At 36.6% G+C, this 17,545-nt stretch overlaps 1 protein-coding gene across 4 annotated transcripts in view; it reads right to left on the reverse strand.

The window, feature by feature from the left end:
• The window catches only part of SHLD2 (shieldin complex subunit 2), a 92,099-nt gene that overhangs the window by 7,862 nt on the left and 66,692 nt on the right, over nucleotides 1-17,545 (reverse strand). For all 4 annotated transcript variants that reach the window (XM_023648619.2, XM_023648622.2, XM_070229877.1 and 1 more), the window contains 4 exons: nucleotides 16,021-16,215; nucleotides 15,724-15,858; nucleotides 10,357-10,563; nucleotides 4,377-4,605 (listed from right to left, as the gene is read on the reverse strand). In XM_023648619.2, the coding sequence (XP_023504387.1) occupies nucleotides 4,377-4,605; nucleotides 10,357-10,563; nucleotides 15,724-15,858; nucleotides 16,021-16,215 (766 nt within the window). The remainder of the gene's footprint in view (nucleotides 1-4,376; nucleotides 4,606-10,356; nucleotides 10,564-15,723; nucleotides 15,859-16,020; nucleotides 16,216-17,545) is intronic.

The raw sequence follows: 17,545 nt of genomic DNA on the forward strand, positions 1-17,545 counted from the left end.
CTACTGACAGGATTTTAAGTAAGGGAGTGACCAGTCCGTCAGATGTGTGGAGAATGGGCTGGAGGAGGCACAGGCAGAAAGAGACCAAGCAAGAGACCACTGCTGTGGTAGTGTGATGAGACACAGCAGTGGTCTGGACTAGGCCCAGGTGGTTCTAGAGCAGGAAGTACTGACTTCCCATTTTAGTTTCACGATAACTGGGGTTTCAGCCAGGCAAGGCAAGCAGGGGGGCCACGTGCTCTGCAATGTGTGGGATATCCTATATAACAAGAAACTGTCCTGCCTAAAATGTCAATAGTACCTCTGTAGAGGATCAAGGGGCTAAGATGCTAGCAGTGAAGATGGAAAAAAGTGGATGAATTTGTGATCAATAGTTCTGGGTGAAAAGTCATAGACTTGCCAGTAGATTGGACGTGGGAGGTAAGGAAAAAGGAATGATTCAAGGATTATGTGCAGGTTTATAGCTTAATTGGGTAGACAGTGGGTCATTTGTTAAGTATAAAAATGGGGAGAACCAAGTTTGAATATGGACAGGAAAAACAAGTCCACTGGGATATTTTTAAGAGTGTGATGCCTATAAGTCATTCAAGTAGGACTATCAGCAGAAAATTCAGCATTTGAATACTGGAGTTTGGAAAAGAAAGCCAGAGTGAAGACGTAAATGAAAGTCACCAGCATATAGATGATATTTAAAAACATGGACAGAGTTGTGATCATCGAGACAGAATACACAGAAAGAACAAATAAAGAGGAAGGACGAAGAAGAGGACTCTGGGTTCACTCCAACATTTCAAGGTGGATAGAAGAAGAGGGGAGCAGGAAGAGCCTGAGACGTAGGTTAGAAAGCCAAGTGAAGCGGTGTCTGGAAGGTAAGAGAGGAGGCTGCTACAAGTGGTCTAACACGTTGAATGTGGACATTAATAAAAGAAACCTTAACTAAATTGGAGATGGGAAGGCCTGTAGAGGGAGCTCTCACGCCCTATAACACATCCCCAATTACACCAGAAAGAGACAGATGCTTGCATCTTTACTCTGGGGCAGTAAAACTACTTTACCGCTCAAGGAAGATTTCTCTCCCCACCTGACAACAGCCCAGCCAATGAGAAACCCCACAGCTCAGCCCATGAGAAACCCCACAGTTCAGCCCATGAGAAATGCCACAGCTCAGCCAATGAGAAACACTGCAGCTCAGCCAATGAGAAGCCGTTGCACCACCCCCCCCCCCCCCCCCCCCCCGCATTGTTACTTTCCCCCAGTGGACTTCTGTTTGAACAGCCTTCCCTACTCCCCCTTTTTCTCTATAAAAGCAGTTCCCCTCCTTTCTTTTCCGCATTTGGCTATGGTTTGCCATAGTATGCAGATCCGGAATTGCAATTCTTCTGTCTATTCCTGAAAAAAACTCATTTTGAGACAAAACAACAGGCAAATTTGCTTTTTTAAGTTGACAAACGTAACAGATTAAATTCAAGGTGGAAGAGAAGTGTCCGATGGATTAGGCAGCATCAAAATTGTTGATAAGCTCGACAAGAGCCATGCCAGTGGCATGGTGGGAGTAGATGGAGTAAGCTGAAGTGAATTTGGAGATGCAGAAGGAGAGAAAGAATATATTTATAACTCTAATGAAGTTTGGCTGGACACAAAACAGAGCAGAAAATGTGAGTGACAAGAGGGAGATGTAATGTTAGGGGATGATTTTGTTTATGTGTTTTTAATATGAGAGATACTGGAGTGTGTTTATAGTGTGATAGGAATGACCTATTAGGAGAGGTAATAACCAAAGACTGAGAAGGCAGAACAGGAAGCAGAGACCAATGAAGAGTGTGGTCACCACAGATAATTCTCAAGCCTGTAAACCCAGCTCAGATTCCTTTTATGAACTGCATTTCTGTATATCCAACTACTTGCCAGCTTTTTGCCCTCTCAGCACCTCACACTCATGTGAATCAGCATTTCTCCCATTGTTACTTGTTTCAATAAATCTTATTATTCACCAAATCATCAATGATCTATCATGTATCCATGATCTCCCTTTACTTGCCACTCATCACTAAATCTTGCCAATTCTACTTCCCAACTACTCTTAAATCTGTCCATTCCCACCAGTTACACTCCAGTCAAGCCACCGTGTCACCTCTCCCCCAAACATAAGGCAATGGCCTCTTAACTCGACTCTGTACTTAGCCTCGCTCTAATCCATTCTCCACTATACAGCTAATCTTGCTTCTAATGAACAGAATTTGGCAGAAGTGATGCCACGTGACATCTGAGGTTAGGGCATAAAAAGAACAGCTTCCACCTCACGTTACCTTGGTTCACTTGCTCTGGGGAAAGGAGCCGTCATTTTGTGAGAACATTCAGGCAGCCTGTGGAGACACCCATGTGAGGAGGAACTCAAACGGCCAGCCATGTGAGTGAGCCACCTTGGAAATGAATCCTCCAACCCCAGTCAAGCCTTCAGATGACTGTGCCCCTGTCTACACCTTGACTGCAATCTCATGAGAGACTCAAGGACCCCCTAGTGCTGCCTCTGGAGGAGCCTTGACTAATGGTTTGCTGTTGGTTTCTTTGCTTCTAGTACAGAAAAAAACAATGTATATCTTGTGTTCCTAAAATGTAATCCTGAATACATATCTTATAGAAACCTTGTTAAAGATGGTGTTCAAGTTCTATAATAGCTTTAAGAACAGTAACTATGCTACCTACACTTTCTTCTGGATAAAATAAGCCTTTGTGGGCTGGTATGAGACTCCAACCATAATACCTAATGTAGTTTCCATTGGAAAATCAGTTCCAAGTTACAAAGAATCAACATAAAATGTGATCGATCCATTCACAGCTGTCATGCCACACAAAAGTTCATTAAGTGTTTCGTAAATGGACTACTAAGTTTCTTGAGTACAAAAATATACTTATATCAATCAGTATAACCTCCATAGTACTAAATATCAGTTGAACACATGTGGATACCTAACAGCTATTTGATTGCGTCTGGGAAAAGTAAGCACTCAGAGCTTTCTCTTATTCAGTTTGCTGACTGACCTACGCAGATGATTTCTGAATCATACGTGGTAATTTGAAGGGCATCTGTTATTTAATCTCAACATTTTCTTTTCAAGGAAACCAAATAATCTAGACCCTAAACCTAAAAGCAATTTAAAGGCTTTTAAATAAATGAACAAAACAACTCTTGCTTTAGCATGTCTATTCAACATTCTAGTAACACAAAAAATTAGCACTACATCTTTAATGTGGTATAGTTTAGGGCTATATCTTACATACCTCACACTAAGTTATACCGTAATCAGGTGATACTGATCTGTGAAACCCTTCTCTTGAGCAGTCATTCGTCAGACTGAAGATTCAAAGTCCCTCCTCTCCATAAGGGATATTTCTTGGGCAACATTTTTGTCCAATAAATAATTATATTGATTAGGAACATTAGGAATGATATAAAATAAGAATATGCACACACGCGCACACACACACACACTCTCTCTCTCTCTCTAAGGGACCTTAACTGTTGATAAGAAATCAATTTTAATGAATTATGTTTGTTATGTACCATGCATCATAATTCAGTCTTCTTTCCCATACAGGCAACTTTCAAAGTAAGAACAAAAGTCGTTTACTTATTTATAACAAATATAAATATATGTAAAGGGAAATAAGGCTTATGGACTAAGTGTCTGTAAATTTTCTTAAAGTACGCCATGATAACATGTGAATATGTTTGCATTTAGTTTTTAGATACTGCAGTACATAGAAATAGAAAAGAGCATAAAACACTGAGTGCTATTTTGTAAAGGCTTGTAATTTATAAGGTAAAAAGAAAAAGATTATCCAAGACTTTGAACATTTATTATTGGAAAAACAATGCGTTTTTCCCTGAGCTGGTTGACAATTTTACCATAGAATGTTTACTAGCCTTAATTTCTAATGTGAAGTTGGGAAAGCTGTGGTACAGAAAGGTTAAACATCTTACTAGCTTCCAAACTCAGGTTAGAGTTTGGCTAGATCAGATATAATAATTTTAACCTTTAAATTTCAATTACATTTTAAAGGAGGGAAATGATTTTCTTATGAGCCATTTAGATTTTGGCAAAAAATGTAAACTGAGTAAAAATTTTCTTTAATATAACTGCTTGAAGACAATAAAATCTCCCAATTACTGCTTTTAAAAATTCCTGTTATGATTACTGGGCACTTTTGGCTTTCAAAAATAGCTATTTATCACTTGGGTGAAAAATTTATTCTCTTGGATTAGCTCTAGTTAGTCCTTGTTATAAAGTAAGAATTGATAGGTGTAATTTTTTGGTCATTTGGAGTCCTATAATAATAAATATTTTCCACCTAAATAGCTTGCTTAGTTGCCTTACCTATAGTATATTTTCTTCATAGTAAATGGCAAACAGCTAAAACACTGCCTGTAGATCCTGTTCTCGTCTGTTTCTAGTTCCAGTCCACATTTTGCACAGCCAGTGTATACGATGTTGGGGAGAGAAGAGAAAATACTCTTCAGAGAGCTGCGAGCGTTTAGAGCTATCTTCTGAGCTGCTGTCGTCGGAAACACGAGCTCTAAAATCTGGGCTTTGATTAGAATCACTCCTATAAAAGACAAACAGAAAAATTATAAGTTATAGGATCAAAATGATAATTTTAATTTACAAACACGGCTCATTATGTAGTCGATTTACAGTTACCCCTGGTGAAGGATACAGCCGACGTCTTGTTCTTGCTCGTCACCTCGTCACTCTTCCCCAGACAATGGGTGAAGATTTCCTTGGCTAAACTGGCTGAGCAGGAGGATATTTTCTTCCTCCCTGTCCTCTGGAATCATGCAAAATAAGTGTAACTCCTCTTTTAAGAGGAATCCCTTCGAACACTTGAAACCAGCTAACAGCTTCTCTCCCTGTCCTCTCTTTCGTCTTTTTAAAGTCATCGTTGTCAAAAGCCAAATAGGAGCTCAGCTATTCTTCTATTCTCTACTTTGTCCAAAAAGAAGAGACCACCAGCTTGTCACCTTTTTAAACCTTTTTTCAGTTTCCAGCCTCTCAGCGTCACGCTCTGGGTGTTGGTCACACAGCCACAGGAGCACTGAGTCCTCATTTACTAAAGGAGACCCACGGGCACCTCGAGCATGCTCTTCCACGACTCACTGGTCATGCGTCCACTCCTTAAACAAATACTGAGTGCCCACTATCTGCCAGACAATCTTTTTTTCTAATTTATCTTTGCCTTGTTGTAGATTAGTGAGGTCTCTGATTATCTGAGCCTTCTTCTCCCTTCCTCTCCACACTCAGTTCAGAGCCTTTCTTGACCCTTTGAATTGGTTCTTCTTCATCCTTTCAGCAGGTAGTACACTCCAGGTCAAGAACTCGTCATTCTGGTGTCCCATTCTCTCTTTTGGTTATCTCTTTGAGAGTCCCATTAATGGTGACTTTCCTATTCCTAACGCCTTCAACTTTCTTCCGTCTTTTAGCGCCCAAAGATTGTTTCGTCATCTCTTCCCAGCACGTCATATATCCCTACGTGAATTACAAGAGTGTATAGCGCTCAGCATACCTAAGATTTAAAAGCTCACTGTGAATGTGGACTCTGCTTTCAAGGGGCTCACAGCCTGCTGGGCACTGATACTCGCTAAACACGTACTTTGGAAAAAAAGAAAAGTCTCAAATCAATGAGCTTAATTTCCACCTTAAGAAATGAGAAAAAGTGAAACCAAAGAAAGCAGAAGAAAGGAAATAATAAACATCAGAACAGAAGTCAATGAAATAAAAAACAGAAAAATAGAGAAAAAGCAATGAAGCCAAAAGGGAGTGATTTGAGATCAATAAAAATTGATAAACCTCTAGCCAAACTGATCAGAAAAGAAAAAAAAGAGAGAAGACACAAATTAGCAATATCAGGTTAAGACCAATATCACTACAGATTCTGCATATATTAAAAAGGAGAACAAGGGAATATTATAACTTTACACCAATAAATTTTTGTTGCTGTTGTGTCAACAACTTAGATGAAATGAACAAATTTCTTGAAAGATACAAATTATCAAAGCTCACTCAAGAACAAGTAGGAACCTGAATAGCCCTCTATCTATTAAAGAAACTCAACTTGTAGTTAAAACCTTCCGATAAAGGAAACTTCACGCCCAGGTGGCTTCACTGAAGAATTCTACCAAACACCTTAAGGAAGAAATCACTCTAGTCCTGAACAAACTCTTTCAGAAAATTGAAGAGGAGGAAATACATCCCAACTCTTTCTATGAGCATTATTCTAACACCAAAAGCAGAAAAAGATATTACAAGAAAAGAAAACGTCAGACAAATACCCCCATGAACACAGACATAAAAATTCTTGACAAATGTTAAGCAAGTCGAATCCAACAATGCATAAAAAGGGTACATCATGACCAAGCGAGGTTTATCCCATAAATGCAAAGTTGGTTTAACATTCAAAAATCAACCATTGTCATTAATTATACTAAAAGATTGGAAAAGAAAAACTGTATGATCATCTCAATAAATGGGAGAAAAAAATCATTTGACAAATTCTAACACCTATTCCTGATTTTAAGATTTTCGGCAAACTAGGAATAGAAGGAAACTTCATCAACCTGATAAAAGACATCTATAAAAAACCCACGTCCAATATCATACTTAATAATAAAAGAATGAATGCTTTCTCCCTACGATCAGGAACAAAGTAAAAATGTCTGCTCTTACAACTTTTTTTCAATATTATATTAGGGGAGCTATCAAGCGCAGGGAGGCAAGAAAAATAAATCAAAGGCATCTGGACTGGAAAGGAAGACGCAAAGCTGTTTTAACTCACAGTTGACACGATCGTCTATGTCGCAAATCGAAGTCTGCTGAACAGTCACTGTTGAGCTTAGTGAGTTTAGCAAGGTCACAAAATACAAGATCAATATACAAAAATCAATTGTATTTCTATATATTAGCAGCAAACAATTGAAACTGAAATTTTAAAAAAACATCATTTATAAGAGAATAAAAAATAGAAAATAGGAATAAATCTGCCAAAAGACAGGAAAGCCCTAATCTCTGAAAACTACAAAACACGGCTGAGAGAAATTAGAGAAGACACAAATAAACATAGAGATATAGCTTGTTCATGGGTTAGCCAACTCAGTATTAAGATGTCAGTTCTCCCCCAGATGGAGCTAAAGCTTCAAGATAATCCCAATAAAATCCCAGCAGGCTGTTTTGCAGAAATTGACAAACTTATTCTAAAATTCATATGGAAACGCAAAGGACCTAGACTAGCCAAAAAAACTCTGAAAAAGAACAGTTGGACGGCCAACAAGACCTGACTTCAAGACTTATAAAGTTACAGTAATCAAAATAGGGTGGTATTGGTGTAAAGACAGACAAATAGCCCAATGAAACAAGAGAAAGTCCAGAAATAGACTACACATACATGGACAACTGATTTTGACAAAGTGCAAAAGCAGTTCACTGGAAAAATAATAATCTTTTCAACAAATGTTGCTTAAACAATTGGATATTCATGCACAAAAAAAAAAAAAAAAAAGAGCTCCAAGCCATACCTCACATCATATACAAAAATTAACTCAAAATAGATCATAAACTGAAATATAAAACCTGAAACTCTAAAACTTCTGGAATAACACACAGGACATAAATTTTGTAAGACTGAGGTTAGGCAAAGGTTTTCTAGATACGACACCAAAAGCACAATTCATACAAGAACAAATGGATAAACTGGACTTCATTAACATTTAAAATTTGTGGTCTTCAAAAGATCTGGTTAAAAGAATGAAAAGATAAGCAACAGACTGGGAGAACAGATTTGCAAACCATATATCCGATAAAGAAATTTTTACCCAGAATATAAAGAACTCTCAAAATTTAGTAAGAAAACAATTAACATGACTTTTTTAAATAGGCAAAAGATTTCAACAGACACGTCACCAAAGCAGATATATGGATGACAATTAAGTACATGAAAAGATGTTTGATCTTTAGCCAATAGGGAAATGCAAAATTAAAACCACAATGACCTATCACTACACACCTATTGGAAGGGATAAAATTCAAAAGAATGTCCATACCAAGCATTGAGGTGGATGTGGAAAAAACAGAACCCTCATACACTGCTGGCAGAAATGTAAAATGATACCACCACTTTGGAAAACAGTTTGGTGGTTTCTTAAAAAGTTAGATATACACCTACCATACAATCCAGTTACTTATTCAACTCCTACGTATGTACTCATGAGAAAAGAAAGACTATATCCATATAATGCCTTCTACATGAATGTTTATAGGAGCTTTATTTATAATAGCCAAGGACTGGAAACAACTCAGATGGCCATCAACAGAAGAACAGATAAACAAATCATGGGGGGCTGGCCCTGTGGCTGAGTGGTTAAGTTCGCGCGCTCCACTGCAGGCGGCCCAGTGTTTCGTTGGTTCGAATCCTGGGCGCGGACATGGCACTGCTCATCAAACCACGCTGAGGCAGCATCCCACATGCCACAACTAGAAGGACCCACAACGAAGAATATACAACTATGTACCGGGGGGCTTTGGGGAGAAAAAGGAAAAAAATAAAAAAACAAAAAACAAAAAAAAACAAATCATGGTATATTCATACAACAGAATAAAAAGGAGTGAACTATTGATATGCACAACGATACAGACACAGCTCAAAAGAATTTGCTAAGTTAAAGATGCCAAACAAAACATGTACTGTATGATTCCATGTATACAAAATCACAGAAAATTCAAACTAAACTCTAGTGATAGAAAGTAGATTGACTGCCAGGAAGTAGGAGAGGCAGGGATGAATGGAATGGAGAGATTACAAAGGGGCAGCCTGGTGATGGATTCATGACTGTGATGAAGGCTCAGTGGGTTTCATGTCAAAACTCAGCAGTGTGAATGTGTGCACTTCAAATAAGGGCAGTTTACTGTATGAAAATTACACCCCAAAATCTCTGTTAAAATTTTTTTTAAATTGGACACAACCACATTTGAAAAGCACTAACTCTGAAATATCCTATGTTTTGCTATATGACACAACTTTTATATTTCTGTGGATGCACCAAAGGGCGGCAGAGCATGCTAGTAGAAAAGGCCCAGAAACACACTTTAGAATCTTAGCACATGATCTCTTAGGAGTTTCAGCTTATTTCATTTTGGATCACAGAATTCTTTTCATTCGAAGAATTGTAAAAACAATCTTATTTCACTTAAACCACATCTAGCATTTAATAAAATCTAAAACCATCTATAAGAATTCAGAAAATTATTCAGGCAAATGGGGAAATAAAGTTAAAATTTAGTATCAAGATCCAAAGCTCCTGAGTTATTCTTAATAACTTAACCTATAAAAGCATCAAAAATGGTGATGTTATACAAATTCTGAGAAACGTTTTGCGACCAAATATTTTCTTTTTCATTAAAAAGTTTAAATTATCTAACAATAAATCCGCAGATACATTTTTTTAAAACCCTTATTTCCCCTCTAAATATATATGCTCTAATAGCCACTGGAAAACTTTCCATGAGTTTCCAAAACCAATAATCACGGACATTTACTAATTACTGGCTTTTAGCAACCTTAAATACAGCATCAAATGATGTTTAATTTGTTCCATCTTCAACTAGGAGTTAGTATCTTTTTAGCAGCGTCTCTGTGGTTAGGAAGAAAATGCAACTGCAACTAAAGCAATTAGTGAAAAGTCCTACCAACATTGTAGCAATTTATCTAGTTATTTTCACTATTTCACTCTCTTTTTGTTCCAAAGGGTATGGCATATTAAACCTAAACACACTCCTGCTACTACTTCACTCAAAATAAATTATTTTAATCATATTTAGTTAATGGAAAGCATGAGTATGTCTATAAAATTCATAATCAAAGGCAATCTTCTACGTGGTATGTTTCTGAGGATGAATTTTATACCCACACACACACACGTGAGTTCAGGAAGTGTGTTATCACGTTTACAAAGCAGTAAGTAAATTTCACAGATTCCAGATCAATGTTAAATACATAGATGACAGCTTAGTAACTTGATGAAATGTCTAACTCAACAGTGACTCTGGTTAGGGTCATTTTTCTATTTCTGATTTATTAAATGATGAGCTGTTGGTAACTATACACCAAAAATATTTTTAAGTGATCTCTAGTAATTATAAATTCACCCCTAAGGATTGTAGGCAAAAAGCTAAGAAGACGTCAATATCTGGTTCAGCTATTTACAAAGATCTGTAAATCTTTTATGTTTGGTTGTACATTTTTCCCACAAATGGTAGCTTCTTTGCTTATATTAAAACTAACAATATCTTACATATATAAAGAGCTTACCTGAACACTTATCCTCCAGGTGTACCGCTAAATCTGACATCTTCACAAAGGAGGACGTGCTTTTTTGAAATTTTGCCTTAAATGTAACCGCCCTTATGTCATCGTCAAACAGGCTCTCACAGGATGACCAAGGCGTTGTGTGCAATTCTAGGTTTTCTAGGACACAATTGCGCTGAACGAAAAGATATTTAAATTCCCAAATATAATCTTAAACAAACAAATAAAAACAAAAAGTCAGCAAAAAGGAAACAATCTAGGCTCAGAATCAGATTAAATAGATTGACCTGATTAAATCAGTTAAAGACAACTTTTATCACACTAAGGAATTTGGGTATAAAGACACAAAATATGAATATTGTATCAAGGCAATAGGATAAGGATGCCAGAGGTAATTTTAACAAAAATTTTTTCTAAACATTTCTTAGTCTCCCAAATAGTCATAATTTATCATAACCAACTGCTTCTCAGAGTAGCACATTCTCGTTTTGATATCCACAAAGATTTTTTCAAAATAATGACACAGAAATGGACACATTTGCCATAATCAATATCTCTCATTGATTTTTCCAACACCTTAGTTTTCTTATTTAGCTAATTTTTCCAGAGCACAAAAAAAGCATTTAAATACAGTTGCACCTCTTTTTAATTCCCTCAGTAGTAATTCTAATTGTTAAAACCACAGTAGCACAGATCTTCTTGCCAAATAATCATATTCTATATTAATAAACTGAAACTTTATCATAAAACAAAAAGAGTTCTCTTAGCACTAAGTTTTCTAATAACAGCTGTCTTTTTAGTTTCCTACTTTGTCAGGCCATAAGGCTAATTCACACACCCCCAGCCACTTCCTTAGTTTCTTTCAATGGATAATTTTTTGTGGAGAATCTTAAAACAAGTCAATAAATCTGTGTAGACACAGCATCATTAGAAAGAACTAAAGCATATATACCCCAGTTGTTGCTTAAACCAATCATTATTTTAAAATAGCTTTCTTGTCTTATTGCACAATACAAGCTTAGAAATCACAGCAGCTAATAAATAAATAGCAGCCATAATCGCAACACCCCAAAATAAACACAGTTAAAGTTTTAGTGGACATTCAGTTTTCAGTTTACTTAATAGGTCAAATATATTTTTACATGTCATCAAGTATTGGTCTACATTATTTTAAAATACTGCATAATATGCCAATATTTTGGCATAGATATACCAAAGTCTTAAAAATTATTATAGCAATCCTCTATTTTGGGGCATATTGGTTTTGTCTTATTTTTCACTATTATATTTTTAGCTACATCTTTATGCACAGGTATGACAATTATGCATAGCCTAGAAGTGTAATTATTAGGCCAAAGATAGTCCAAACGCTAAGGCTCTCATACACATTATAATTGTCCTCAAGAAAGGTTTTGCCAATTTACAATTCCAAGATGAGAGTTTACGAGAGTGGCTGTTTACCTATATGTTCTCTATCAATTTCTCAGGAGGAAAATCATCTGTCATTATTATTTTGTGTGTTTTCAACTACTAACAAGAGTAATTTTTTCATATACTTATTGGAAATTTATCTATTGCCAAATTATCCTTACAGATATTTGTCTTTTGCTTATTGCATTGCTGTTTTACAAAATGCAATATTTTTTTCTGTTTTTTCACTTGCCTTTTAATTTCGTATATGGTGATTTTTATGTGTAGTAGTTTTTGTTGCTACACTTTGTTTAACCTACTAATCTTTGGATTCCACATAAGTTTGCTTATATTTTCTTCTACTAGTCTTGTTTTTTAATATTTGAATCTCTAATGTATCTAGAATTTATTTTGACACAAATATGAAGTATAAATTTAATTCTATTTTTTTCTGAAATTGTTAGCTAGCTATTCCTAACGCTACATACTCTTTTTTTAAAAAAGGAAAAAGTTTTGCTTTTATTATATTTAGACAGGAAAAGATAAGGAAAGTAATAGGTGAAATAAGATTGGCTATGTTTTAATAAGCTGAATAATAGGTACTTCAGTTCATTATATTATTCTCTGTATGTTTGAAGTTTTTCATACTAAAAGTTTTAAAAAATAAATGCATATTTCACACACAAAATTCAAACTAAAGGTATAAAGAAAAAATAAAAAACACATAATACTACCATGTAGAGATAGCCACTGCTGGCATTGTAGCATCATATATCCAGATTTTTAAATGTATATACATACTTAAATCTACTTTTATTAAAATGGAATCCTCTCATTTATGAAGTTTTATGATCTACTTTTTAAACTAAACAAAGCATCACATACATCTCTCCAGGCTAGTGAACACACATATCTTTGACAGTGTGTCCACCCAGCCCACAAGTGACCCTTTGACGTCCTCTTGCCTCTGAAACAAGCTCAGCCATTCCTATCGGTATGTTTCAACCCTGTCCTCCAGGCCACCATTGATTGAATCAAACCCAATTTGGGCAATCAGATTCTCTCTGCTGGAAATTTGGAAATGGGATTGGTCTCTTAAAAGGAAAAGGAAAATTAGGAGCTACAGAGTATCAATCTTCTGCTTTCCGCATGGTTGGGAAGCAGAGAAACTCTGCACTAAGTGAATAATACACAGAGAAGCTGCCTGGGACCCACAACACTCTTCAGCTCCTAGTTCCAAGTTCCTCTGAAATCCATGAGCAGCCTCGCTGATGCACTGAGAGATACTCCTGTATACTTCAAATGCATCCCCTTAATTGTTGGCCAGAGTAGAGTCCTAGTCCTAACTACAAGCCCTCAGTGCCCAAATTCAAACATAAGTCCTTAATACATCCCAGGGCTTGCAAAACCTTCACATGCATGCATTTTTAACTTCGCAACTTTTTTACCTTTTGAAACAAGCAACGTTATTTTCTCCCCAAACTCGGGTCTCTTAGTCCTTAAAGACAGTGGGAATTCTGAACGGTTGCCTGGCCTGTATTTTACTCTTCATTCATTCACTCACTAAGAAAATATCTGCTAGAGCAGGCGCAGTGCTGTGTGATGGGGATACGACGGTGAATGAGCCAGTCAGGGAGCTTGTGTTCACAGAATTTACAATCCACTGAGAAAATCAGTCAATTACCAAGCAAGCAAATAAGCTAGATACTCTCCACTGTGTTAAGCAGTAGGAAGGGAATACAGAGAGAGACCTGACAGGGAGTAATCATGTGTATACATGTGTGAGGCCTCTCTGAGAAGATGAAATTGGAGCTGAGAGATGAAGGAGCTATCCACTGGGAGAGGTGGAGGGAAAAGTACTCTAGGCGGAGGAAATGCAAATTCAAGATCCCAAGGCAGGAAAAAGACTGGTATGTTGAAGTAACAGAACAGAGTTGTGTGCAGGTTAGCCCAGGAAGCCTGAGGGGTACTGATACTGAGACAATTTGTGACACATTTCTATATTGGAGTCATGAACTAAGACTGGGAATGGATTTCAAACCTTCATGCAGATGTAACTATGATTGCACATGAAGCATAATCACAAATGTCAGGAGCATTTGCCTCACTCTGCGCTTAATTAGTAATGTCGTGAGAGTACTTTGTTATAACTTATTATATTTTTAAAATATTAGACTTCTCTTAAATAATTTCAGGACGACATTACATCGGAATGGCATTTAGTTCTGAATACCTTATTTTATGCGTATCCAATTATTACTAAGAAGTGTAATTTATGTCTCTAGTCCACCCTCGTTAGGACCTGAACTGTGACCAATATGTGTACGTCTGAGGCATCCCAAATTCCTGCTAGCAATGCGTATTCCAAAAGAATGTGAATTTGAGATTTCTTATTGTTCTTCCCAAAACATCAACTCTGTTATCTCCAGTATTCACTAATGACTGCTTGATGATCATTTCTGATTATATCACCAAAGGTGAGTTTGTTACCCTCGGGAACAAGTAAAGCCAGTGCCCACCATAGAGGTTAATACAGAGGACGCCTCGAGAAATATTCAATGAATATTTCTAGAATAGAAATGAACAGATAGAATGCTAACAACTTCTGAAAGTAGAATCACCACTTAGATGATCCTTCGAAACTGGTATTTTCCCATTTTTAAAAAGAATGATCTAGACGTATTGAGGTGGATGTGAAAAGTTAAAAACGATGATTATAAATAAAATATGAGGAATGAATGAATGAATAAAGAACAACTACATCTTAATTCTTAGATTCATAAATTTTCAATATTAACCTAAATACCACAGAATTATCTAGAAACGACTACAATGGCTCTTCTATTAATCAAATAGCTATTTATTTTGCTCCATATTAAGCACGGAGCAGTCTGCTGTGCTCCAGCTCCGTTGTAATTGGAATAATACTTTGACCTACATTTTGTCCGTCATGCACCAGACTCATGATCCCTCCTGCGAGGACAGGTCAATAACGACGGTCAGCCCATCATTGATACATGTTTGTCAGATTTCTCAACCAAACAAATATTTGTCGCTGTTTGATCCTAACATAAAAGTCAAAAGTCTGATTTATCTCAAATCCTAGTTATAGGCTATTAATGATTAAGAGAGACAATGAGACAGATCTTATCTTTTGATAACTATTTTGCAGGCAGAAGTTTAGGAAGAGACATTAACTCTTTCGAGTGAAAAAGAATAGGTCACACACTTAATCAATCTCTGAATTAATTGAGCAGGGTAAAATAACTCATAAGCCACTAATTAAACTCTCTGTCACTGTGATAACTAAAGGATCTCACAATATCAAACGGAAGATATGCGACTATTTTATTGAAATATCAACTTCATTGAATTCAACACATCATCAATTATTAACTTATGCTTTAAAGAAAAATGTAATCATGGATCATATTTTAAACATAAACATTCTACAGATGGCTAATAGTCCACACTTTTAAAACAACTGGAATAAAAACCTGGAACACGGTAATTCATTAAACTAACATGGCAACATGAAAGAGTTAATGCAACTCCCCTGACATCTGCCTTATAACTAGAGAGAAGTTTATTTATCAGAGTACTTTGGCTGAATAAAAATTGTAGAACTTCTGCAGAATTAAATTTTTAAGGAATATCATCTGGAGGAGATAAGATCTTCACTAAAAAGGTAAAGTAGAATCCTTGGGAATAAATAGAAGCTTTTATTTTGCCAGCATTAATTATAGAGGACTTTTTAGATCACTGAATTGTTTACCGGAGTTATAACATTATAACAGCAGAAATCTGTAGAGGAATATTCCATCATGATCACTTATATTTATTAAATGTGGTCTCATCTCTTAACGTTCCTTTCATTCTTTCATCTTGATTCTTTTCATCTCATAAGCATTAATCATTTACCTAACTATAAATAGATTAAATGCTTTTCGGTGTATTTACCTTTTTTCCTTTGAAGTTGAGGGTACCAGGCGGCTCCAGGACCCCATAATACAAGCACATAATGTTGACCTTGGGTCTGTTCCACTGTTAACATAACTTTCCTTTGCTTCTGCCCTCTGTAGCTGTACACTGCCTCTGGAAAAGAAAAAAGGGATATTTTAGTCGGCATTACTTTATCACATGTGATACCATACTTTGTCTAATGATAAATACACGGTGATAACCCAACGGTACATGAAGACAGTCTTGCATCTTAATTTTTTCATAATTGAAAATTGAGGCGCCAAAAATGTTTACCTGTCAGTACAGTGATATCAACAACTCTCACCACTGCGTGGACTAAAATATCGGGCCGAAGGCACGCTAGTTCTACAAATTCTATACTGTTCATTTTCTGAGGCCGCCTCTGAGGAAGATCTTTGAGATAAGAATGTTTCGAAGACACATACGCCAGTAAGTCTTGAAGGACCACATCGCTAACCATACTGGAATCTAAGAAAGAAAAACACACACACATGCAAAAGATAGCAAGATGATATTTTTTTGACAACACGATATTTCCTTAGAACTGTATTTTAGGTTGCAAAGTGTGATTAAATGTAAAACATGATTTCATTTCTACAAAACATGTAGCTTATTCTTGAATCAGTTTAGATGCAAAGATAAGCTTGATAGGGGCTAGCCTGGCGGTGTAGTGGTTAAATTCGTGTGCTCTGCTGGAGCAGACCAGGGTTCGCAGGTTTGGATCCTGGGTACAGACCCACACACTGCTCATCAAGCTATATATAGCACTGTATATGGAGCAGCATCCCATATACAAAAAAACAGAGGAAGATTGGCACAGTTGTCAGCTCAGGGCCAATCTTCCTCACCAAAAATAAAATAGTAACAATAAGCTTGATATTTTTAACCAATAGAAATGGAATTATTTACCATCTCCAAAAAACTTGCTCTGTTCTCTTACTTCTCTATTTTGTTAATAATATCATATCCAATAGGGTCCCCAATCCCTGAAGTCCGACTTGATCACGCTTCCCCAACCATCCCAACCACTGCTACTCTTCGTCAAGATTCTTAGCATTTCCCACCTGAAATACTCTAAGAGTCGCCTAACTGGCTCTTTTCCTGAACGCTCCTTCTTTCCCACCTTTGAGCCTCTGTCCTCACCATTTTCACTGGCTGCAGTGCCGTCATCCTCCTCTCTATCTATCCAAATACTACCGAGAATAAGCACCACTATGGGCTCCCAGTGATTTCTCCTTACCCTGAACCTGGAGAGCTTCGTCTCTCATTGGCATTTGAGCACACTGTAATATTTCTCTTGATTGTTACATTGGTTATTTAATTCTTCAGTCATTATGCCATTTAGATGTCTTTCTCTTTCCCGTCTCAATTTTTTTTCACATTTTTATTGAGATATACTTTACATACAATAAAATGTAGACATTTTAATGTACAGATTGATGAGCTTTACTGATTAGATTTTAATTTCCCTAAAGGAGAGGGAGGTATGTTTGAATATATGTTGATATTCAACGTATATTTGGTTGGTGACCAAAATAAGACCTTAGAAAAAAATACTTAAGCGCTTTTTAGAAAGCAGAGTCTATTAACTGATTGCAGCGGGAAATGTACATAAAGCTTCTTTCAACTGCCTTGTGTAGTGTTTCTGTGTGTTCTCAGGAATGCTTACATGTGTCTCTTATACCCTCAGCCCGGTGTTTGTTGTTGACTATCCCCAGGTTGATAATTCTTTCAGTGGAGGGAATAGTTGAGGTGGCTTCTAGAAAAATGTCTAAGACTTTTCCAGGTAGTAACTGGG

This window comes from Equus caballus, chromosome 1, assembly GCF_041296265.1.
Source record: "Equus caballus isolate H_3958 breed thoroughbred chromosome 1, TB-T2T, whole genome shotgun sequence".
Taxonomy (NCBI): Eukaryota; Metazoa; Chordata; class Mammalia; order Perissodactyla; family Equidae; genus Equus; species Equus caballus.